The 25,330-nt window shown below is 50.8% G+C and overlaps 1 protein-coding gene across 7 annotated transcripts in view; it reads right to left on the bottom strand.

Annotated features, from left to right (window-relative positions):
- LOC104066067 (protein CEPU-1) overlaps positions 1–25,330 on the bottom strand; it is a 418,198-nt gene that overhangs the window by 144,384 nt on the left and 248,484 nt on the right. The window contains exons 1-2 of one of the 7 annotated variants that reach the window (XM_054086964.1): positions 25,071–25,078; positions 23,310–23,394 (exon numbers count right to left, since the gene is read on the bottom strand). In XM_054086964.1, the coding sequence (XP_053942939.1) occupies positions 23,310–23,353 (44 nt within the window). In that variant the 5' untranslated portion in view covers positions 23,354–23,394; positions 25,071–25,078. The other 6 variants (XM_054086961.1, XM_054086963.1, XM_054086962.1 and 3 more) reach the window with 6 other exon arrangements.

Here is a 25,330-nt window from a genome sequence, read left to right as displayed (position 1 = left end):
TAGGGAACGTTGCAGCACGGCTGAAAACAAGAAGTTTGCCATTAAATCACCAGCTGAGGTCCAGTCCAGTCAAAGACATTTGGAAACCCGTACCCGAGTCAGCTCCAGACCTGTCTTATACATCTTGGAAAATGCCAAAGGTGCTTCTGCAGAATTCACTATTCAAAAAGGCCCAATAACCTCTTTTCTCCTCCTTGTTTGTGTGTTCCTTTGTTTTTCTGAGACCTTCCCTTTCACCGCAGAAACGTTGCGCTGCAAACATACACTGTTCCCAAAATCAGGCTGCTTCTTCAGAAACAGTATATTAAAAACCAACCCCCCAAAGAAAACTCCGCAACCGAACACAAAACACAGTTTGCGGATCGCTGCACGGTGACAGAGAGCAACGAGAAACAAGAACACGGAAAGTGATGGGGGGAGAAGTAAATAAGCACAAAACCAAGCGGAAGACTCTGCTGAGAATTCAGGAGACATAAAATTATCTAGCATCAAATGTAGAAATATATAAAATATACATAAGTTTCAGAAATCTACAGCATATATAGATAGACATTAAATACTTTTATATGTAGATAGAAGCCTTTCAGTACTGGAAGGGGCTCCAGGAAAGCTGGGGATGGGCTCTTGATCAGGGAATGCAGGGAGAGGATGACGGGGAACGGTTCAAAGCTGAACCGTTGAGATGAGATCTTAGGGAGAAATGTTTTGCTGTGAGGGTGGGGAGGCCCTGGCCCAGGGTGCCCAGAGCAGTGGTGGCTGCCCCATCCCTGGAGGTGTTCAAGGCCAGGCTGGATGGGGCTTGGAGCCCCTGATCCAGTGGGAGGTGTCCCTGCCCATGGCAGGGGGTGGAACTGGATGGGCTTTCAGGTCCCTTCCAACCCAAACCATTCTATGATTCAACATAGATATACATTAAACACATTGTTTCTTTCAAGACGTTGAATTTTAAAAGTCCATTTTTCAACTAGAGTTGGTTTTTGCTCCCCTCTTCCTGCCACAGAACCTGAGAAAGGAAAAAGTTTGGGTTTTTTTTCCTGAAGAAGCACACAGAGATTTGGGTTAATTCCCAGTAGCCAGGGAGTCGGGTGGGGGACGGGAAGGATGCAGACAAAGCTGGTGATGAAGCCACCAGCATCTCAGGCACCTCTGAAGTGAGATCCTGCCTCTTACCGATCCCCAGCCTCAAACCCCTCTTGTTTCTCTCCTCCGACCTCCCTTAAAGAAAACCTCCGGAAAGGAAAGAAACGCTTTGGAGGTGTCTTTAGTAGAGCAGCACCCCATTTCCCAGCGCCTGCTAACAAGAGCTCACCCCACACCCTGCCATTCACAACCTGCTCGTGCTGCATCCCTACGGGAGAGCTTCACAAACCGACAGCGGAAGCATCAGAGCTGCCAAATAAAGCCAGAAGAGACAGCTTCTCCCATCCATCTTCTCCATGGCTGTTTCACAGAGCGATCTGCAGAGTCTGAGCTGGTTAAATAAATAGGGAGCCTCCCAAAACACTGATACATGCTGGGGATAAGTCAGATTAGGAGAGCTTCATTTCCATCTCATATTTCTTCTGCTCCCAAATGTCTCTCCACATCCCAGGCTCCAGCCGGAGCTGTGGAGCGCTAGCAAAGAGCAGTGGGAGAAAAACCCACAAGCCTTAGAGCAAAAATTAGCAATAAAACCTTTGCTGGCTCCATCTCTTGTGCTCTGGCGAGGCTGGGAGGCTGGTTAATAGATGTCAGCTCTGCTTCCATTGAAGAAAACAAAAATCAATGAAAGTCTTTTAGGCAGGCAGGGCACAGCCACGGCCCTCGCGCTGCCTCGCCTTTTGGACCTCACCTCCCCAGCCAGAAAAGGAGTTTACACCCACGTTACCCAACATGTGAAGCAGCGCCAAGCTGCCCCATAGGGTCCTAAAGGAGCAGGAGAAAGAGGAGCATTCCTAACCTGACCCTCAACACGGTTTCTTTGCCAGCAGACGTTCAGTCCTAGACATCTCTGCAGTGATGCTTGCACTGGAGTGGGAAGAACCTCAGCTCAAACTGCCACAGTGGCAGAGCCCCTGTTGCAGATGCAATTAGAAAGATCAAATTCTCTTCCAACCACTTTTGTATTAGGTTTTTTTTCTGTTTGTTTTAGCCACACCGACACAAACATCGCTTTGCTGGCAGAAGGGGTTCGCTCCGGGTGGCCTCCGTAACGCTGGAGTCTGATTTTTCCCCTTACTGCAAAGGCGTTTCAGCCTCTCATGCAGAAAAGATGCATTTCATTAGCACTAAAAAGAATACTAATGAACTTGCAGGTTGCTGGGCGAGGTACCTAATGACAAGCCATGTGCAGAATTGCTTAGCTGAGACTCCTGGAACTTAAAGAGGGATGAGACTCAAAAGAACTTCAAACTAAAATACAATAAACTCACCAAAAAAAACCCCATTTCTTCTTCCATTTCTGCTTGGTAAAGTATCAAGTGCATTCCTGATGCGTAACACCCTCGCCTGGCTCTAACACCACGCCCTGATCAGTGTTAGATATTTCCCATTTTGATCCCGTGGCTTCCTCTAAACGCTTGGCTTGGGATCCATCACCTCAACGTGCAAGGGAGCCATTTGGACCCTGTTTTATAGCAAACGGAGAGAAAAAGGCACCGCTAGGACACAATCTGTCTGACCTATTTTAGACACCTGCCTTAGACTGGGATGAATTGCACCCTAAAAAGGCCCATTGCTCTCCAGCGACTACAAAGGGGAACTAGGCAACGCGCTCAGATGCGGGCATCCATCATCTCCGACTCCCGCAGGTACAGCAGCAAGTATCCCAGATTGCTCGTGCTTTTCTGAGCTCCTACAGAAAAGGTAACAGATCAAGAGCCAACCAGCCTTTGAGGGGGGTTCCGATGGTTCCTTTGCTTTTTCTGTCTTCTAGCAGATGCATTCCTTCCCACCTTGGCCCATGCTGGTTTTCTATGTCCCCCTGTAGCCAAAGACCAGAGACAGGACTCTGGCACATTGACTGTTCCCTCTCTCTTTCCAAGACCTGCTTCCATCAGGCACCTAATTTCTGAATGCCCAAAGCTCAGACCAATCTGACCAGGAATATCTTGGTCTCAAAAGACTCCCAGGTGGAGCGGTTGGTGATGTGAGCATCTTGAGCTTTGCCTGATGATGCCATGCAGGCATCACGTTATCCAGCACTCAGAGTGGGAATACGTGCCGTGGGTAGGAAGAGCTGGGTATTCCTCCATCCATCTGAACAGCGTGATGGGAAGTCTCTCCATGTGTTTTGTGCCCCTCTGTGGTTCCTAGTGAGATCTCCTTGGCCATTACACTTGGGCAATCCCATCCGGCACCTGCTCATGATTTTGGGCTTAGAAGGACCACAACCAGCCAGCACTGGATGCTCTTGAAGGACAGCACCACCAGTCCCAAAGCCCATGTCTCACTCGGGCTGAGGATTACCATCCTGAGAGACACAAAACCAGATACAGGCACTTGAGAAGGTCCTATAGGAGACACATCCCAGAATGTTGAGCAGAGAACTCAGCCTGTTCAGACTGGCCTGGGGGTGATGGTGACCTCGGACTCCTCTTGTTATGCTTCACCTTCTCACCCACGTACAACCCTTTCCTCCAGGAAGAGAACCTCGCTGCTGACTGAACAAGTTGCCTGCTTGCTTCTGCAGCTGCTGCTGTGCCAGCGATGCCACCTCCAAGCAAACACCACATCCCAGCCCTTGTCTGAGGAGTTCTTCAGCAAAAACCTGCCTGAAAGAGCAGCTGCAGCATCTCAGCTCAAGGACCAGTTCCTTAGACAAGGGCGAATGGGGCTCATTTTGGACACAAAGTCCCATGATACAACAAAGATAAGGCAGCACATTCCTACGCAAAGCAAAGCGCGTCTCTACGGAGGAGCTTTCTACAGTACCAAAAAAATAGACCCAAATCTAGTATCTCTCACACTGGGAAAGGTTGGATGTGGATTCCATCTCCCCACAGCTGCCTTGTGTCTGAATAACGCATCTCGATGTATTTTTAGCCTTGAGTCCTACTGGAATGTGCTTATGCAATTGCGCTCCTTGCCTGTGTGCTTGTCTAACAATCTTCCCCAATAATTTGTGAAGCCTTTGGCCAATTTTAACTTAATTTGACAGAGGAACAGATGGCTGAAAGACATTAAGTACCTGCAAGTCTAGTACAGAGAGGCAGCCAGGTACAGGAGAGGGATTCTGCGAGTGCCCCTCGGAGGGAAAGGCCACATAAAAATGAGATTCATCCTCATCCGAACCTCAGAGAATCCACACAGCACAAAGCCTTTCCAAACGTCCCCACCACAGGCAGCAAGTCATTTACTCCTACTTGGACCAAAATTAAGCAAAAATTTTAAGACACCCGGCTTTATTGGTTTCCTTGCCAGTCAGAGGATGGGTTTTGCATATGAAAGCAAAGCCTGTGTGACAACTCAGATGAAGGAAGAAAATGAACAAGGAAGGAAAGCCAAGATGCTGCTGTCACCAGGGAACCGCAGGAAATCTTGCACCAAAGCCAAACCTTCTCGCACCTGTACCAGGTCCTTGGACCACGGGATTGGGGTGAGGGGATGGCTCATGAACCAAGTTCTGAGTGGCTCCGTGAAAAGATATTCCTTATGTCAAGGGAGGGCATGCAGCTCATCATCTCCTAAGCAACTATGGACAGGATGAGACGAAATGGCCTCAAGTTGTACCAGGGGAGGTTTAGATTGGATATTAGGAAAAATGTCTTTCCTGAAAGAGTGGTGAAGCCCTGGCAGAGGCTGCTCAGGGTGGTGATCGAGGCTCCCTCCCTGGAGGGGTTAAAAAAGCTTGTAGATACGCCACTTCAGGACATGGTTTAGTCGGCACGGTGGGGTTTTGCTGATGGTTGGACTGGATGAGCTCAGAGGGGTCTTTTCCAACCTTAACGATCGTATGATCTCGGCGGCACCGGGCGTGCACACGCCAGTAAGAGCTGCTCATCTACTTCCCATCAATGTATCTTTTTAATGAAGGAAAATGGCTTTTTAATAAATAAAACCTTTCACTAAAAATAGCCACACGGTCATCTATAATCCCCTAAAAACTGAAAAAGGTTCCAATTCGAGACACAAAGCACAGCGTAATAGTTAACGGGGGGCAGGGCTGGGCTGAAATAAGGCAGCCCCCCCAAATCTTTTGCAGTAAAAAGAAGCACACACGACCCCTTCTGCACACACAAGCGCCTTGCCCCAAAATATTCACAAAGTCATAACGTGGTTTGGGTCAGCAGGGACCTTAAAGATCATCCAGTTCCAACTCCTAAATGTCAAAAGCGTTTTGCAAACTAATTAATACTCACAAATCCCCAACCCTTAGCCCAGCACTATTGTTCCTATTTCAGCAGAGCGGGAGGGAAGAGGCAAAGAGCAGCAAAATGACTTCATCTGAAAGGGCGAGCTGGTGGTCCAAGAGAAGGGAGGAGGATGCAGCAGCCCCCCACGCCTTGCCTGAGCCAAAAACCAGGGAGGGATCAGGCACCGAGCCACCAAGCCACCTCTCCTTCCGTGTCTATCGACACCATCTCCCCTTTCCTCCAAGTAAAACAGATTTGTCCACAAAATCAGCTCCGGGTGGCGCAGCCTCGCCCAGCAGGTACAGATGGGCTCGCTGATCAAGATGAATCATTTGGCACTTTCAAACGACCTGGATGCAACCATAGAAGGGATTTCTTGCTCAGCGGCTCCTCCACGGCCGGGGCACGGGGAAAGGAAAGCAAGAGGAGGCTCTGAAATACAGCAGAGCCCCACATCTGGCCCCTCCACTCGCCTCCCCCCTCCCCACCACGGCATGGCTTGTTTGAGTCACCAAAGTCCCCCTCCCCGCTCTCAGACAAGGTTAATAGGGTAGAGAGAGAGCATCTGTTTATGAGAAGGTTATCAAGTGAAAGGCAGTAACGCAGCCTCCAAACCAGCTTTTCATAGCCTCTTACTTATTATTTAATTTGGCTCCAGTACGTGAAATTAGGCTAATGGCTGTTAAGTGGTTAAGGCACACACATTGTCCATCTGCCGCGAAGGCTCCGGGCCGTTGTTCTCTTTCAAAGGCTAAGAAGGAAAAATAATATGAGAGTTGCATGCTGTTCGTTTGAGAGCTCATAAATGCATTTTCTCCCTCTTTCCCTCGCTTTTTTATTTCTTTTATCTCTGGTGCTTTGCCTGTTGCAGCATTAGGAACTTCTGGAAAGCGAGTTACTGGCTTTTTTTATTTTTCTCTTGCTTTTGTCATTGCTGTTGTGTGCTTTTTTTTTTTGCCTTTATGCTTTTTTTTCAAGTGGAGGGAAGGGCAAGCCAGCCGGTTTGAGCAATGCCACAGCGACCAGCTGTTGCAGTCTTCCGATAGAGGCAAGCGAGTGCAGCATCCTCTATTTGATATCAGCTGCATTACCAATAAAACCCTGAGCTTTCATCTCTTCTCCTTGACACCAGGACTGGCAAGCTGTCTCCATCAACACAGCATCATCTTCACGGTTTTCCTTACATGCAATCTGGAGCGCTCAACTCCTCCCCACCTGGACTCCTCGCTGCATTTAATGAGTAGCTCCATACGTACCAGGGTTTCCTAATGCGTGGTTTCCCAGGCGTTTCAGTCTTTAAGGTTGCAAGACTCAGGCTAGAGCTCCTTCCTTCCCTCGAGTCTTGCGCATGGCTAATACCTACGTGGATTCTCGTGTGTCTCATTCAAGATCTGAGCTTGTTCTGTCAACATTTCAGAAGACTAAAGAGGTTTCTTACCCTCTACTTGCCTATTTTCATGGAAGCTGTAGAAAGGTAACGCTCTACCCTCCAAATCCTGACCAAAATCAGGCAGCTGATTCAGAAAAGTTAGCAGAAATGGGGAAGGGGGAAAAGGACACAGAAAGGAAGAGATATCATTGAATCACCGAATCATTAATGTTGAAAAAGACCTCGAAGATCATCAAGTCCAACCATCAGCCCAACACTACCATGACTACTAAACCTGAAGCACCACACCTACATGCTTTGTGAGCCCCTCCAGGGATGGGGACTCCACCACTGACCCGAGCAGCATCTGCCACTGCTTCACCACTCTTTTGGTAAAGAACTTTTTCCTCATAGCCAATCTAAACCTCCCCTGGCACAACTTGAGGCCATTTCCTCTTATCCTATTGCTCGTTACATGGGAGAAGAGACCCACGCCCACCTCACTATAACCTCCTTTGAGGTAGTTGTAGAGAGCAATAAGGTCTCCCCTCAGTCTCGTCTTCTCCAGACTAACAATCACCTACACATTGCTTCCAGAAATTCACAAAGAAGCTCTGAATGACTTCTAGGCAAGTGAGGGGGAGTAAACTGCACACAAAACCTGGCAAAAACTCCTTAGAAGGAGATTCCAAAAATATCAAAAACTATCTCCACAGCGACATTTTGTCCCTTTGTCCATAGATGTAGTTCGCAGGCTCTGAAGGACAGAAGGACAGCACTTCACAGCTGGGTAAATCTATTGCATGCTTGGACGTGGTATTCCCAGAAGACGGTGGAGATGGAAGGATGGTGGAATATCACCGGCAATTTAAGTAGTTTTGGTTTTCTTAAAGGCTGATGATTCATTCTTCATTACCATTTGACTTACGGAAGGCAGCACTGACACCGGCGTAGCAGCATTTCTGGGACCTTCCTGGCAGTCTGAATTGGAAGGAATCCTAAAGATCATCTAGTTCCAAACCCCCTTGATGGGCAGAAACACATCTCACTAGATGAGGCTGCCCATGACAGTAGAGAAGGGAAGGTGCCCATACCCAAGAGCCACAGCTGCTGGGGAGCAGCCCTACCTTCCCCAGGGGCTCGCCACAAACCACAGCACACGGGAGAAGAGAAACCACTTTCTGAGCGAGCAGCCCTGGGGGAGCAGGCTCCGAGGAGCTGCGCTGCAGGCAGGAAAGGGAAGGGGCCCTTGAGCTGCAGCAAAAAAAAAAACCCCAGCTCACTCGTTTAAGTAAAAGCTGAGCCGTCTCCGAGCGAGAAGGGTTATTTATGGGGACGCAAGGAAGGAGAAAGCAGCTGAAGAGCATTTCTCATTTCCCTCCATTACTGCAACAACCCCACTTGAAATCCAACTTTATTTCTTCCTTCCCAAGCCAAGAAAAATAAATAAATAAGTAATTAAATAAATAAATAAAAAAAAGTAAATAAATGCCGCAAACAAAGTCAGCCTTCCCTCCCTTATTATCCTCCTGGTTCTGCCAGAGGTTAGCAGGGCTGTTTCAGGCTCACAGCAGGAGAAACAAAGAGCAATTGGAGAAACGATTACAGGATCAACAGAGGGGTTTGTTCCCCCACCTCTCCCCAAAGCAGCCCCCGATGCTGCTTCACCAAGATCCTGGTTTTTTTTTCCAGGTACGGCTGCAGTATCGGCGTTGGCTCCCGATGGCTTTATCCTCACCTCCTGCCTCTCTCGGTAGGTATCTGCACAAATTAGTCTCTCCCTCTACTGTATCTATCTTCGTTCATTAGCCGCGTGCAAGGTATATAAATACATATAGAGACACATGCGAAAGTCTCCGTGTGTGACGACGGCTGGCGTGCGCAGAATGCAACCGCGCTCGAGAGTGGTTAGTTATAACACTCAAAACCCGCAAATTACCACCCATTTATTCATTTCGATACTTGTCTTCTGGGGTAGCGCTGCATGCAACCCAAAACGCGCCACTCAGGCTCCGCTTTTTGGGGAAGGGATGAGGCAAAAGGAAATTAAGCCGAGACAGAGTGCTGATGGTGCTGCCTGACGCGAGAATCGAGCGCTTCTACGCTGGAATAACCACCAAAGCGAGATGCTCAGCCCATGTCCCGCAGCTCTGCACCTGCTTGTGCTGACAAATAAATGTACGGCGTGCAAAAGCTGTTGGGGATTACGAAGAGCGGAGCAGGATTCACAGAAACTTGCCTGGATTTGGCTAACCGGCGCGGAAAACTTTCGCTGGTGCAGCAATCTCCATCAGAGGGGAGTAAGCTTCTGCAATATTTTCTTTTACGCTGGCAAAACCTCTGCTTTGACACATTTATGCCTGCACGTCTGTACCGTTGCCAGTCCCGCTTATTCCCCTCGCAGGCTGGTAGGAGCTATTAAGCTATCCTAGCAAAAGTCTGACACCAGGAGAGTTTTGTGTGAATAGCATATCCCAGCAAATCTGCAGGATAGAGGACATCTAAAAATCAGGTTAAGGGATAAATACTGACAAGCCCTGACTGGAGAAAACAGAGTCTTCATTCAAACACCTGCACAAACAGGACAATTGCTATGGTTTTCCCTCAAAATGATGCTAAACCAGACTGGTGGTGTTTAAGCCACATAGAAGAGCAGAAAAAAAGGAGATGATTCCCAAGCTGAAGGACTCATAAACCTTGCCAGGGTTTATCACAGAATCATAGAATCACCAGGTCGGAAAGGATCATCGAGTCCAACCATTCCTAACACTCCCTAAACCATGTCCCTAAGCACTTCATCCACCCATTCCTTAAACACCTCCAGGGAAGGCGACTCGACCCCCTCCCTGGGCAGCTGTTCCAGTGCCCGATGACTTTTTCTGTGAAGAACTTTTTTCTGATATCCAACCTGAACCTCCCCTGGCGGAGCTTCAGGCCATTCCCCCTTGTCCTGTCCCCTGTCACTGGGGAGAAGAGCCCAGCTCCCTCCTCTCCACAACCTCCTTTCAGGCAGTTGTAGAGAGCAATAAGGTCTCCCCTCAGCCTCCTCTTCTCCAGGCTAAACAACCCCAGCTCTCTCAGCCGCTCCTCATAAGAATTGTTCTCCAAGTGTTTACAGACACTTTAAGCTGAACCTGGAGCTTCTACCTCAAGTTCAACAAGGCCAAGTGCCAGGCCCTGCACTTGGGTCACAACAACCCCATCCAACGCTCCATGCTTGGGGAAGAGTTGCTGGGAAAGCTGCCCAGCTGAAAAGGACCTGGGGCCAAGAAGGCCACCAGCATCCTGTCTTGGATCAGCCATGGGGTGACCAGCAGGAGCAGGGAAGGGATCCTTCTCCTGGGCTCAGCACTGGTGAGGCTGCGCCTTGAATCTTGGGTTCAGTTTTGGGCCCCTCACTCCAAGAAGGATGTTGAGGGGCTAAAGTGCGCCTGGAGAAGGGAACAGAGCTGGGGAAGGGGCTGGTGAACAAGGGTTGTGGGAGTGACTGAGGGACCTGGGGCTGTTTAGGCTGGAGAAGAGGAGGCTGAGGGGAGACCTCATCACTGTCCACAACTCCCTGAGAGGAGGTTGTAGCAAGGGTGGGTGTTGGTCTCTTCAACCAAGTAACGAGTGATAACACAAGAGGGAACGGCCTCAAGTTGCACCAAGGGGAGGTTTAGATTGAAAATTAGGAAACATTCTTCCCTGAAAGGGTTCTCGGGCACCGGCAGAGGCTGCTCAGGGCAGTGGTTGAGTCTCCATCCCTGGAAGTGTTTAAAAGACAGGTAGATGAGGTGCTCAGGGATGTGGTTTAGTGGTGGACAAGACTAGAGGATCTCAAAGATCTTTGCCAATCAAACAATTCTATGTTTCTACCTGAATGTAGAGGGGAAACGGGCAGGGCAGGACTTACAGAAAGCTACCTTCAAGGAACCCTTAGTGCTAACACACTGCCAGGAGCACATACCAGGGAGGGAAGTGTTACAGCATTTTGCTTCTGATAATCAGTGTTTTGAAGGGTTTTCTTGGCCTTAGTCACCAGCAAATTTGGCAAGAGGCTTCCCAAGCGCTGAGCTGGCAGTTGTAGGATAGAAGGTGGCTTTATCCAAGACACAAAAATCTGAAGAGATGACTTTGAACTAAAGCTGACGGGGGAGAAACGCGAAAGGAAATGTCCTCAAGTGCAGAGCAGCTGCTTTAGAGGCACCGGGGAAAAGCTGTGGAGATGAGGGTGAGCGTGAAGGACAGTTCCCCCCAGGCTGTAGGATCACACCCTGGAAGGAGGAGAACTGAGGAGGGCAGGCTTCATCTTTTTTTTCTCTGATTGCTTTAAGAAAAGGAAGCTTTGACCCCCTCCTCTGAGGTGACCAATGAAAAAGCATGAGATGCTCATAGCCTGCAGCTTCTTGGTGGGATGGGAAGCTGCCCTGTCCCTGCTGGGATCCACACCAAGGGTAGCGAGGGATGTATGAGAGGGAGAGGAGGAGGATGAAGCTGCATCTTAAGGCTCTGCAGCAGCAAACGGCCTTGACAATTAAAAGTGAGTGGGCAGTTGCATATCACTCTGGATTTTCTGCCCGTTTCATCACTAGCAGTGACTCAGGAATATTCTTCGTCGCCCTCAAGCGAGGATATGATCATTTACTGCCACTTGAGATGAAGCTAATTTTACAGCAGCTTAGAGAGAGAGATGTCATGTGCTGATGTCTCCACAGCCTGCATCACACATCAGCGCAGCACGGCAGGGCTATAGGTGCTGACTGCTGAAAGTTCTACCACCCGATACAGGGAGAGGAACACCACGGGCCAGGGGAGGAGAGTTAGAAGATGCAAGGGTTCCTGAAAGATAACAGGAGAAGAATTGACACTTCTCAGCACGGAAAAAAAGACAACAGCGTCCTCTCTCCAGTCAGGTTTGTTAAGAGGAGAAGCATCCAGACTGCCTGAAGGTTTTGAATATGTTCCTAACAGGACAAGGATGTTGAGCAAAGCGGATGGGCTCAAAGGACAGATCTCAGCTCGAATCCAACTCAGTCCCAGAGAGACTGAATTTAGGGAAACAAAGCCTGATGCGTGAGGAGCTCACGCTCTAAAGGGAAAAGCATTCACCGTGCCAACGTCAAATTGCTCCCCTGGTGCATCAGGGTTCCCCATCCCATCCTACCTGTGCTTCCCACAGGGCTGCGATGAGATGGCAGAGGAACCAGTGCCACCACTGGCACTGCAGCTGGACAGCCCAGGATCCTGGCTGGGAACCTACCAGCCCTACAGCCACATTCAGATAGGTTTTCTTGCTCGTTGATCAGGCCGTTTATTTCTTTTTGAGATGCAAAAGCTGCCTTCGCACCAGGCTCTGGCAATGCCTTGCTGGGCTCCCTGTGCGAAGCCACGGTCTCCCAGCCACCGGCCGGCATGCAATTCCTTGACAGCCCTGGCTTCGGGAGCTAACTGGCAGTGGGAGCTGCATTTGCAGGGGAAACGGAGCGCTACTGCCAGCTTTTAGTGACAAAAGGAGTGTTTATAACAGGCGCAGTGACAGCTGTCCGAATGCCACATTTATTTACAAAACGTTAGTTAAATTACTGACAGTTGGCGCTGCGAAGGGAAGCTGCGAGGAAGAGCTGACATCTCCCCATCGCGCCAATTCAGCAGCCCCGCGGCACCTCTTTGCACGCTCGCAGCCTCCTTTCCCCCCGCTGGCTGCAAATCCCTCGGGCTCAGGACATCGCTCTGCACCTTCCCTTCCCCAATAAACCTACACAAGTGTGAATGGTCCAACTCCCACCTCCAGGGATGGTCCCAGCAAGGAGGGTGTCCTCCTACATTGAGCCTTCAGCCTTTTCTAGAAGGACCAAGAGGACGAAAGTCATATGAGCGGCTGAGGGAACTGCGGATGTTTAGCCTGGAGAAAAGGAGGCTGAGGAGAGACCTCATCACTACCTTCAACTACCTGAAAAGAGGTTGTAGTGAGGTGGGTGTTGGTCTTCTCCCAAGTAACAACCAATAGGATAAGAGGAAACGGCCTCAACTTGTGCCATGGGAGGTTTAGATTGGATATGAGGAAAAATTTCTTTACCAAAAGAGTGGTGAAGCACTGGCAGAGGCTGCTCAGGGCAGTGGTGGAGTCTCCATCCCTGGAGGGGTTCCCAAAGCATGTAGATGTGGCGCTTCAGGACAAGGTTTAGTAGGCACGGTGGGGCTGATGGTTGGGCTGGATGATCTTTGAGGTCTTTTCCAACCTTACCAATTCTATATGTATCACCCTGTGACTGCTTCAGGCCTTGCCCATTTGTTGAGACGACTTAGGAAAGTGCCACTTGAACGGATGGAGGTCATCAAGCCAACCTCTAAATGGCGAAAAATATCTGGCATGTTGGTTTCAGACTCAGCGAGGTGTCTGAGGTGAAGGGCCCTGTGTCTCGCTAAACAGTACCAACCGTCTGCAAGCTGCTGGCTCTAAACCAGCAAGGAAATTGTAGCTGCTGTCCTCCACGATCCAAGGACAACCAGAGAAATTTAGGAGGCCTTGCTGGCATGCACCAGTGAAGGCACCTCCCTCAACCAATGACCTCCATGACCAAGCAATAACAACCCAAGACAGGATTTTGACCTTCTGACCACATCCGACCCGGCCACAGAAAGTAAAGTGTCTAGGAAGAGACTTTCTTTAATTTCACGAGTCCATAAGTCAAGGCTAACAGATACCCTTCGCTCCTCATGTTTGTAGAGGACTAAATCACATCGCGCTATCAAAGCACCTCCAAGCTGCTCCCTCCCAACGCTGCCACGTTTCGCCCTGACTCTCACGCTGTGCAAGTTTGCTGAGCAAACAGGGTCACAACGTGCGTTGGCCAGCCTGAAATTTGGCATCAGAGAACATATATTCAACATCAACTTTGATTCAAAGCGGAACAGCTCTTCCAACTAGAAGAAAGCAACAGGAGGGATGAAGTATGATGGGAAAATTAACTCCAAAACAGCTCAGAGGTAAGCAAGGGAAACTGCATATCCAGAAATCCTTCCCTTCTGAGATTGAATGAAATCATGATCTCGCTATTTCCTATAAAACACTTTTAAATCCAAAATCTCACTTTAGCTTAATCAGAGCATTTCCTGTAAAATTTGACAAGATGCTTCAATTGACTCAAATTCAGATTAAAAGAAATACTTTTTTTTCCAGCCAAACCCAAACTGCCCTTTTCCCAACAAGGAAATTCTAAACTAAATATTTTCCTGTCAAGGCACAGAAGAAAGAAACAGATTTTCTTAGTAAAAAGATTTTCAGAAATTAAAAAAAAATGTATTTTCCTGTATAACAAATGGTACAAGTCTGAGATTTTTGACTAAACGTACAAGAAGCAGGTGCTCACCCAGCACCCACTGAACTGCTGTGCAAGATAAGCAGCAAACCATCAGAGACTTAGAAACACAGAATCATTAGGGGTGGAAAAGACCCCTCTAAGTTCATCCAGCCCAACCATCAGCCCAACCCCACCATGCTCACTAAACTATGTCCCAAAGTGCTACATCTACATGTTTCTGAACCCCTCCAGGGATGGAGACTCCACCACTGCCCTGGGCAGCCTCTGCCAGGCCTTCACCACTCTTTTGGTAAAGAATTTTTTCCAATATCCAATCTAAATCTCCCCCGGTGCAACTTAAGGTCTCTTATTCTCATCCTACCACTTGTTCCTCAGGGGAAGACACCAGCACCCCACCTTGCTACGACCTTGTTGTAGGCAGTGAAGAGGTCTCCCCTAAGCCTCCTTTTCTCCAGACTAAACAATCCTAGTTCCCTCCGCTGTTCCTCATAGAACTTGTCCTCCAGATCCCTTCCCAGCTCCATTCCCCTTCTCTGGATGTGCTCCAGCCCCTCAACGTCCCTCTTGTCCTTCTCGAGGTCCCCAAAACAGAACCCAAGATTCAAGGTGTGGTCTCACCAGCACCACATATAGGAACTTAGAAAACACTTGCTCACGTTTTCCCGTAGTCACTCCTCCTTTGAGCTCATTAGGAGCTTTGTAATGGACCACAAGAGAAGAACAGGGAGGTTAAATAATAAAGACTGTCCTGGAATAAAGCCCAACACCTATAATTTACTGAATCTGGAAGACTTAAGAGCAAGAACCTGAATATATCTTCAAATATGAGTGCTGTGTCTATCCATAGGTCTAAAGATTTGGAAGAGTTGCCCTGGTCTTCCTCCATGCCTTTGAGAATTTGCTTTTCTCGACAGTTTACTATCATGATTCTTATTATAGATGAGCAAGAAACACAAGTCTGAAAAACAGTGTTTTTGCTGAACATGCGATGCGAAGCTGGGAAAATAATGATCCCACCATGAAAACGCTGAAAAAAAAAAAACCCAAAAAATCAGACTCAAAAATCCAAAGTAATGAATGTTTGGATCCTGTCCGGGGCTCTGCATGTGTCTGATAAAACAGACGCAGGTGTCAGAGCCATTTATGGTTGCAGGCGCAGAGCCGGTCAAAATCTCCCATCTCTGGAAAAAAAAAAAAAATCTGTGATATTTCACCAGCTGCTCATGTTGGAAGGTGGTTTTATTCCTTATTTACTCTGTCCTCATTGACATGCAGAGTCGGACTCGCATGTCTCCTGTTTGACCCTCGGTGTCCTTCCCTATCCAGCACTCTCCCCAAAAGCGTTCCCACCTTCAGACCAGGCTCAGCTCTCCAGACCTTGTCTCCATGTCACCCACACTGGTTTTTCCAGAGGACAATCCAGTTGTAAAGTCAAATTTGCCTCCACCCTTTCCGTACCCACCTATCTGCTCGTTCGCCTCCTGTCTTTGCACATAAACCAACGACTGCTGCTGGTGAGAGCCAACACCACTCACCGCCAGCTGAAGAATCCTCGTTTAAGGCAAGATTTTTAATACATTAATGATCAAGAGGCGTTTGGCATTTCAGCAGACGCTGCAGCATCCTGACAGCCAAGCCAGGGCCTCGCATTTGGCTCCTTCACAGCCTTGCACCTCTGAAAAGTCAAACTACGGAGAGCAGAAGGTATTTCCCCACTCGCTTTGTGAAGGCGCCGCACGCAACAATGAGCGAAGCCTGTTAGGAGAGGGCTTTCCGCATTGCTATTCCACGCGCAGCCCATTAACAGTTTGCATATTGTCGCAAGACTGAAATGCTGTCTTCCAACCCGATCCACAGTCCATTACAGGCTGGATAAAGACTAGCGGTGACATTAATGAGCACTGCATCGGCCCCTTTGTCGGCATAAATCTTGCTGTTGCGTTGGGGGGATTGCCTTTCCTCATTTGCTTGGCTCCGTGTTCTCGTTAGCATCTCTCCTAGCCCCTTCTCCCACTGATGTCGATTAGTTCCTTCCTCATTTTCTCCTTTCCTCCTGAAGGAAAATAAGGGTGTCTGAGCTCAAACTAGCAGATCTGGGCGGGTCTGGGAGGAGGAAAGAACAGCTCTGCTGGAGCAAGAGGAGGGTTTTTTTTGAACAGCGTATGTTGGAGTAACTCCAGTCAAGCCAGCAGAAGAGAGAATGATTTAAGCAAGCTGAAGACCCACATCTCCAACCCACCTCTCACTAAGACGCACACGGAGCTGCCAGCTCACAGCGTGTGATGTCAAGCAGTGGTGTGCTCCTTGCCCAAAGGACTCTGCCAAGGTGGAGCAGGGCAGCCAAGATGGCCAAGAGCTAGAGATGAGGCCCCTTGCCATCCCCTGGACTGCCACTCACAAGTACTCAGGTCCAAGGCTTAGGTTAGCTCATGGTCAGGATGAGAGCAGCTTCTCAGCAGAGTTTAGGGCTGTGAGTAGTCCCACCACTGGGGCTGGCACTGCTTTCGTGGACCTCAGTCCCCGATTCTACTTCAGCTCCAATCCAACAATCGCTCACCCACCAAACAGCTCTGCTGGATCACAACCATACACCCCACATCCCTGCAAAGACAACTCCCTGCCACCTCCAACTGAAAAACGCCCCCTCAAGCTCCAAGGAAGGGCAGGACACTGGTGGACAGCTGTGGTGCCCTCCAGTAGGACACTCATAGCGTTTTCCTTACGGAGGGATGCATCTTGCCACAAAAAAACCTGCAATGCAAGCAGATGACTCACGGAGCCAGAGAAAGGAAGTGATGCGATTGCTGTGCACGAATGGACAGATTGATATGACCTAGGAAGGCGTCTAACGTCACAGGAGGAGTTAATAACAGGGCTAAGAACTAAACTTCCATTTCAAACCCCTGGCTTAACCGTCAGAAAAGCCACCCCAGCAACCCTCCACTGGCCACCTCTGTCACCTGCAAGGCAGCTCTCACCTCTCTTCCTTTCCTTCACCTTTCTTAGTATCGTAGAATGGTTTGGGTTGGAAGAGACCTTAAAGATCATCCAGTTCCAAACCCTCCGCCATGGGTAGGGACATCTCCCACTGATCAGGCTGCTCATAGATTGTATGATTAAGTACCAGAACCTGCTCAAAGGTCTCCCTGCAGCCTTCTCTTCTCCAAGTTGAACAATCCCAACTCTCTCAGCCTGTCCTCATACAGGAGGTGCTCAGATCATCTCTGTGGCCTCCTCTGGACTCACTCCAACAGACCCATGCCCTTCCATCACTGGGGACTCCAGAACTGGATGCATGGCTCCAGGTGATGTCTCACCAGGACAGATCAAAGGGGCAGAATCCCTTCCCTCACCCTGCTGGTCCCACCAATTTGGATGTAGCCCAGGGTATGGTCAGCCTGGATCCAATCTCATAAACTTCCTCTCCATCAGCCCTTCCCATCCCAGAGGAGAGGTTACAAGTCTGTTTGACTTAAATCTTTCCAGAGCCAGCAGGCTGGAGGGTCTTCTTTGTCTCTTAGAAGACCCCAACCCAAACAGTTCCAATGAACTAGAGGCAGCAGCTCTACCACGAGAGCTATAAAGGGAAACCCTCCTCTGGCACAGCAATCAGGAGCACATCTCATCTCAGATGGAAACTGCACTCAGGAAAAAAAAAAAAAAAGAAAAAAAAAAGAATAATCCATGCATATGACAATTTTTTTTTCACCACTTTAAGCTGATTCCATCTCCGAGATGGGAAAGAGGTGGTGAAGATTTGCTGACATGTCACTTTAGCAATAAACTCTTTCAGAAACATGCCAGCGCAAGCAAAGTAATCGACTCACAAGCTACAAACAGCCGCGAGCATCGCACGTGGGCACCGCTCAGGGCTTGTGCATCCCCCTCTGAAGAAGCATCTCCAGCAACGTGGAAAGAAAATCCTGGCCAGAAAAGAGGACCCAGCAATGATGGGAGGAGAGAGGCAGGGGTGAATGGGCACTGGGCACTGATAGGAACAGAAATTCAAATCCTAACTCTCAGCCCTGCTCACATTTACACTGATTTACAGAGATGCAGAGGAATGTTCTCTCCCTCTTCTTCATACAAGATTGGTCATCAGAGCCTTAAATTTATTCCCTAAGACTCAGGAACAAAAAGGAGAAAGGTTTGAAGGACAAGGAGAGCATGCTGGATGCTGAGGGAGTCAGGAGAATAAGTTTTGGTTGTTAATATAAGAGTGCTGTACTCCATCCTCACCCCACAGCACCCAAGGGAGTTGGTCCCACCCAAGGCCAGAAGTCCTTCACTGCTCAGTAACCAAGAAAAGCAAAGTAATGGCACGTTGGGCTCTGCAGCCCACACCGGCAGGTCATCTTCCAGTACCTGAAGGGGCTACAAGAAAGCTGGGGAGGGGCTGTTCACAAAGGCATGGAGTGACAGGACGAGGGGCAACGGGTATAAACTGGAGAGGGACAGATTTAGACTGGACATTAGGAAGAATTTCTTCACCATGAGGGTGGGGAGGGATTGGAACAGGCTGCCCAGGGAAGTTGTGGCTACCCCATCCCTGGAGGTGTTCCAGGTCAGGTTGGATGGGCCTTGGGCAGCCTGAGCCAGTGGGAGGTGTCCCTGCCCATGGCAAGGGGTTGGAACTGGATGATCTTCAAGGTCCCTTCCAACCCAAACTATTCTATGATTCCATATTCCCCTGGTCTCAGCTTGGGAAGTGGGCAGGGAAGCACCCTGGAGCTTCAGTCTCTGCTGGGTGAGACTCTGAAATAAATAATTGCAGCAGGATAAAAAATAGCAAGTATTGGGCTTGGAGACCATCGGAATGGGATGACTATTTCATGGGAAGAACACGCCACAGGCCTGAGTCGTAGGGAAGGAGAAGCATGCTGATCCGGTAATAAGGATTTGGAAGGTTGTGCAAGCAGGGGGGGAGTTGGCTGGGTTGGGTAGGAGATGGGAACGCCGTGATGAACACTCAGGGTGTCCTTGGGGTGCGGCATGTGGGAAAGGGCCAGACACTCCCTCGCTGGGGTTCTTGCAGCTTCTACCACCAGCAAAGGTGGGAGTGAGGAGCCTCGAGCAGAATGGACATGGAACTGCGCAGTTACCCAACGAGATTTAGCAATCACGGGTGGACCCTTTCGTAAACAACCTCTGCCCTGTCTTGCTTCCCTGATTTGCACCAGGAGCTCAGCCTCACACCAAGCAGTGCCCTGCGAGCTCCCATCACTCAGCCCTGAGGCTACATCTCAGCCCCGAGGCTACGGGGATGGCGAGCGCTGCTTTCTTGGGAACAGAAAGCTCAGAGCAGGTTCTCTTGTCCCCTGGCAGGCTTTCTGCACTCATCGACTGCAAACCACAAAGGCAGCTGCCCAAAACCTCAGCAGAGAACCACCATCTCTTAAGCCCTGGTAGGGGCAGCCCTGCCTCGCTCACGGCGAGCCTCCCAGCCACCCCGAGAACCGAAGTGTAAGCAGCACCCGGGAACCCACCACGCTGTTACCCATCACAGACCAGCTCCATTTTCCACATTACACAATAATACCACGAAAAGGCAAATTCCCCATGGATAAAGGGGAAAGGATAGGGCAGCGAAGTCACAGAAAACAGACCCACTCCTGAGAAAGACTCTCTCCTGCTTAGCAAACAAGCACTTTCTGTTTGCATCCATCAAACAAACACGGTTGATTTTGGTTTGTTTCACAGCCAAGTTATCATTTCTTCAAAATTCTTTCAAGAGCACAACAGGGGCAAAATAAATTTGCAAAACAGGTTTAGGTAAACCACGACAGATCTCAGTGGTAAAGTGCATGGCCCTTTTGAAACCCCGAGTGGAAACCACGGGAAACATCAGGGTTAAAATAGAAAAAAATCCCTTTGACTCATGTTAAACTCAGATTTGACTTTTACTGTTAGAATCAATGGGGGAATAAATAAAGGCATCACATCACCCTGCCAAGAAAACCAGAGGAGATGTACAGAAGAGCCTGAGAAAGAAGTGCCCCTCGCCCTATGGCTGGATCTGCTCACCATCTGCCTGGGGCACTGGTGAATTTGGGGTGATACCACGCAAGCGCTTCTGCATGGTGATGGGATTGTCAGAGCCTCGCAGTGGAAAGAGCTGACTGATGGCAATTAAAGTGAAATTGCAATCAAGCCATTTGTTTTAGTGCCGCGAGAACGGCTGCAAAAGGTCTCAGCGATGCCTGGGCTCAGTTCAAGCACTGGATGAAAGTTCAGGATGTGTCTTCTCCAGCATGAACCACTCACTCCTGGGGAAGGCAGGTGCTGTGTGAACGCAGACCAGCCTTATCCTCACAACGTGGCTCCTTGTGAGATCCAGCAAGACAGCCAGCTCTGACCTTCGCACACACACAAGCCTTCGGTGTCCCCCCAAGAGCACGAGCAGCCTCAGCTGAAGGACCAACGCATCACTAAAAATGCCAACCTGTTCGACGCAACACCCACAAACCCTTTTCCTATTCCTGCATTTGCTGCATCCACCAGCAAATCTTGCCCATCCTATTCCAAGGTCCAAACATAGGTTTAAATTTAATACAGTGATCTAAAGGGCCAGAACCAAAACAAGACGTATGGCTGTACCCCCTAAGAGGCATCACGAGACAGAAGGAAATGCCTGAATGCCTCTGGTCCTAAACAGACTCCAAACAGCAGATTTACAGTAAGTGGGTTTGCGCAGAGCAAAGCCTGTGCAAAGGTGGAGTCTCCTCGCAGCCATCAACCCTTCGCGCCTTCATCGGCACTGAATAAGCTCTGCTCGAAGGGGCAGCGAGGACGGAGCTGAAAAGAGTCTCCTTGGCAGAGCATCACTGCTTGACCCCACTTTGGGGTTTTTGGCACCCACTACTGCAGATAAAATAACCCATTTCCCACAGCCTCGCGGGGTACAGGACTTTGCAAGCACTTCAGAGAAGCAGCAACTTCTGCTGCTAAGTTCACAGTTTGCTCTCCCTGAAAAAAACCAAGAAGGGATCTCTAGAAACATCTCCTCCCTTCCAAATCCCTGGCTGCAACTCACCATCCTCCAACCTCGCGTGGAAATGAGTGGGAAAAGAGAAGACCCTCTTTTCTTTTCCCCTTCCCACGCACCCTTCCTTGAGTGCCCCCCTTGCAGGGCTGGTGCCGCACGGGCAGGAGGCGGCTGGGAGCAGCAGCAGGGTCAGCTGAAACCTTTCTGAGCAACATTACTATTCTGAACAAGTGAACTCCACAACAGATCGATGGTCACACCAGGCTGGGAGGAGAAAAGGCAGGAAGATTCATGTTTCCTTGATTTCCTTCTCTGGAAAGTGTGTGGTTTTCACGTGTTCTTCTCCTCTCAGCTCCTGCCACAGTGCTGCAAGGCTGCAGGGACCGGGGACTGACCAGGGGATGCAGCAATGTACAACTGCCTGCCATTCCCATTGCTCCCACCTCAAACCAATGGGAAAATGCTCCAAACTGCCAGTACAAAACACACTCCTCCACTTTGACGGCCACCAAACCATTGCACTGAGCTGACAAGAGCAGCAAGCACTGATCCCAAGAGCGACGCCCACTCTAAGGGCAGGACACCAGGAATATCATCTGCACGGTTTGCACACCTTAAAAGCCCACGTATCCATCTCCTGAGGGATGTTTTTATTGACAAGGCACCTGCAGAGGGACACAGGACATCCCTTGCCACCAGACCGGTTCCCCAGCTGAACCGGGATGCGCACACTGCAGCTCTGGGGCGATGACAAGCCGCTGCCCTCCCTCCCCGGGGCCACCTCCCAGGCACAGGATTTGGCCCCCTTCCCACCAGGCCTCAGGGACAGAAGGAGAGCATCCCTCCTGCTGACTCACCCCGGCTCTCCTTTGTTCTCCACCGACACCAGGCGAGCACCCGCTGTAAGTTTGCACATCAGCCAGTGCCCACACCACCCTGCTGTTGCCACTCTCCTATGTATTTTGCTGCCCAGACCTCCAGCAACCCCAAAACCCTCCTCGTTGATACCCCCAGGGCGAGGTCTGTAGGATTCGGGGTGTTCAGGAGAGCTCAAGGATTCGGGATAGGAAAGCAGCTACTTTTATTCTAAGCCCAGCTCAGTGGGGCAAATTCCTAAGCGAGACACCCTATCCTCCCACCTGCAGCCACCCATTTTCAAGCAAGACAAATCCGGAGGGATCCAGCTCCATCCTTTCCTCCTGGGAACACGCAAAGGCTGCGGGGAGCAGGGAAGCTCAGCTGGAACCAGCTGAGTTCCAAGGAAATATATATAGAAGGAATTCATGTTTCCAGGGGCCAAACCCGAGCCCGGGGCGTAAAACCTCCCACTACCTCGAGACCCGGCTGAAATTCCTCCTCAGGATTTTTTGCCCTGGCTTGGCCCTGCTCCACTCGTTGGCGTAAAGCAGGAGCGCGGCTCTCGCCGCACACACCCAGCTGGCCCCGCAGATGTTCGTGGCACCCATGCAACGCGCCGGCAGAGGAAAGTCACTCCCGAGCACGCCGGAGTTGCAAGAATCGCTTCTCAGCGCTGCAATTAAAACCCGGCTTTTTCTTTCTAAATGCCTCTATCAAACATCCTCTGGGATGACTGCACCCATCTGCTGGGAGGATGCGGATGAGGAGCTGGCCATAAGATGTCCCAGAAGTTAGGCTGATTAAAACCACAGCTTCTTTGGCAGCCCCTGCACCCCTCGAATCGCGTCGGGGTCCTGTCACCCGCAGCAGCAACGCCCACATCTCCCCGACTCCGAAGAGTTAACGCTGGCAGAGAGCAGCAACCCCAGCCTCTGAGCAAGGGGATTTTTAAGGAGGACAGCATCTACTCGCCCAGAACCAGCCCCATCCTGCACCCTCCTCATCCCAGCAGGTCTGGGCATAGGGGGAAGGCACAAAGCCCCACCATGGGGCTCACCCACCCCTCCTTTCCCCGGGCTGGGTTGGTTTGACACGCAGGAAGGTGCCTCCAGCGCTGCACCCCAGGAGCAGAGCGGTGTTTATCCCCACCAGTAGTCCAAGCCGCGACTACAGAGAGCAGGAGCCGAGCCCGTGCCTTGCATGGGCGTAGGGCAATGAGCCAAGAGGGAATCGCATTCCCCTTTTTTCAGCCCCCAGGAACTTTCCCACAGACAACCGGGGAGGCTGAGCCAAAACCCCGTCTCTTGGCCCCCAAATCTCAGCTGCTCTCCATCCCGCACCGCCGATCGACAACATCTCCCATGGGGAAACTGAGTCACGTCCCCAACGGCACTGACTGCCCTCCGCATGTAGCGAGACCCCCTCCAAGCCCCCCAAGGTAGAAATCCAACTGCTCCTACCTGAGCGTGGCACTCTCCCCTTGCCGCACAGTCACGTTGTCCATAGCTTTGGGGAAGGTGGCATCTCCGCTGCGCACGGGCACTCCTGCGGGCACAAGGAAGAGCAGCCTGAGACAGAGGACGACTAGGCACCTCCAGGGCAGGGCTAAGCACCCACCGACCCCCATCCTGGGCAGCAGGGACTTTTCCAACAGGCAAAAAACACACCCGACAAGGCCACCAGGAGCGAAAAGAGGGGGGAGAGAGGAGGGAGGGGGTGCGTGTGTGTGGGGACGGGGGGGAGCAAAACCACCGGGGCGAGTGATGCGGAGCTCCACGGAGATCAGGAGAGCCCCCGGCAAGGCAGGCTGCGAGCGCTGAGCCTGCCGAGCGGCATCCGGAGGGAGTCCCCAGTATCCTTGGGTGAGGGAGGAGGACAAGAAGGGCTGGGGGAGGAGGAGGAAGAGGAGGAGAAGTGGCCAAAGGTGCTGGATGCTGGGCGAGCCGGCTCTTCCCGGGATGCAGTCCGAGGCTCACTTGGGCGAGGAGGCGTTGGGGGAGCCTCGCCCGCTCTCGCCCCGCTCCCAAACACTTTGTCCCGAGTTCGCAGCGTGGAGCGGGGGCAGTCCAGAAAAAACAAAAAAGAAAACGAAGAAAAAAAAAATCAACCCAAAAAAACACCCCCGGAGCGAGCTAACAAACGGGTCCAGATGCAAGAAGAAGGCACAAGCGGGCAAAGAACTCCAAGCTGCCCAGCAGTTTCTCTCTCTGTCAGGCTGGTCCAGGCGGGATGCAGGATGCACGGCAGGGTCAGGATGCTGGGATGCAGGATGGGGAGGGATGTGGGGATGCGGAACGCAGGGATGTCAGGATGCTGGGGTCCTCAGCGGCTGCAGGCTGGTGTGCCGGGGAGCGGGCGAGGCGGCAGCATCCTCGCAGCGGCCGGCAGCATCCCTGGGCGGCGCAGGCTGCCTGCCCGGGGTTGTCATGGCAGCGGCTCCATCCCTGCCCGCTGCTTTGGCTCCCGCACCCCCCCAGCACCCAGCACCCCGCACCCAGGCAGGCGGGGAACTCAACGCTTTGCGCGCCAGCCCAGGCAAAAGACACCCATTTAACCCCCACCATACCACGCTCCTCGAGGGATTGGGATGTCAGGACCCCTCCGCTTCCCCAGTGCGCTTACCTGCGCCCAGCAGCCAGCACTGAGCTACCTCTAACATTTCCCCTCCTCTACCTTGGCGCCATCCCCTCCCCAGGCAGCAAAAGCCACTATGCAGGAGGGGAAACTGAGGCACGGGACAATTCCAGCCCCCCCCTCCCCCCCCAGGCAGGTGGTGATGAGGAGAGGCAGGAGCTTGCCCTCCTGGTCCTCCGCACCTCACAGACACACAGCAGGAGCTTAAAAGGCGAATTCCTCCCCAGCCGTGAGCACCGTCCCTGCGTACTTTTGATCAGCTCATAATTTAACAAATAACGCATTTGCTTATGCCTGGTAATTCCTCCTTCCCTCCGCTAGCGGCTAAACACATTAATATTTCCAGGCACAGTTTCATGCTGGTAAAAGGTGCCGGAGAGCCAGAGCACAAAGTCCTGGAGCTGCTGAGCGAGGGCAGCGAGAGCAGCTCAGACACAGCTCAAACACAGCTCAAACACAGCTTTCGGGGTGCTGCACCCCTGACACCCCTCCAGCGTTAGGGAAAACCAGGCCTCCCCCACCCGCTGTCCCCAAGGACTTCTCCATGACACAGGACCTTATCCAAAAGTCCTCCCTCTGTTCCCCACCGTGGGCTTTGCAGCTATTCCACAGCACCACTTCTTTCCTTTCTTTTTTCTTTTTTTTTTTTGGAAATTGCTGCCAACCTGAGCTGGATTCAAACTGGTGACCTAGATGTGAAAGGATCCATAGCCCGTTACTAATCCCTGGAGCCTCCGAATCCCCTGTAAACTACTGTTTAATTCACTAACTGTGCTATTTAATCTCTAAAACATTATGAGCTGTGCCGGGCAGAGGAAACACTCCATCAAATAAAGCTTTATTATTA

Source organism: Cuculus canorus, chromosome 23 (genome assembly GCF_017976375.1).
Source record: "Cuculus canorus isolate bCucCan1 chromosome 23, bCucCan1.pri, whole genome shotgun sequence".
In the NCBI taxonomy this organism is placed as follows: Eukaryota; Metazoa; Chordata; class Aves; order Cuculiformes; family Cuculidae; genus Cuculus; species Cuculus canorus.
Note: the sequence above shows the minus strand (reverse complement) of the source record. Positions and strands in the feature narration are given on the sequence as shown.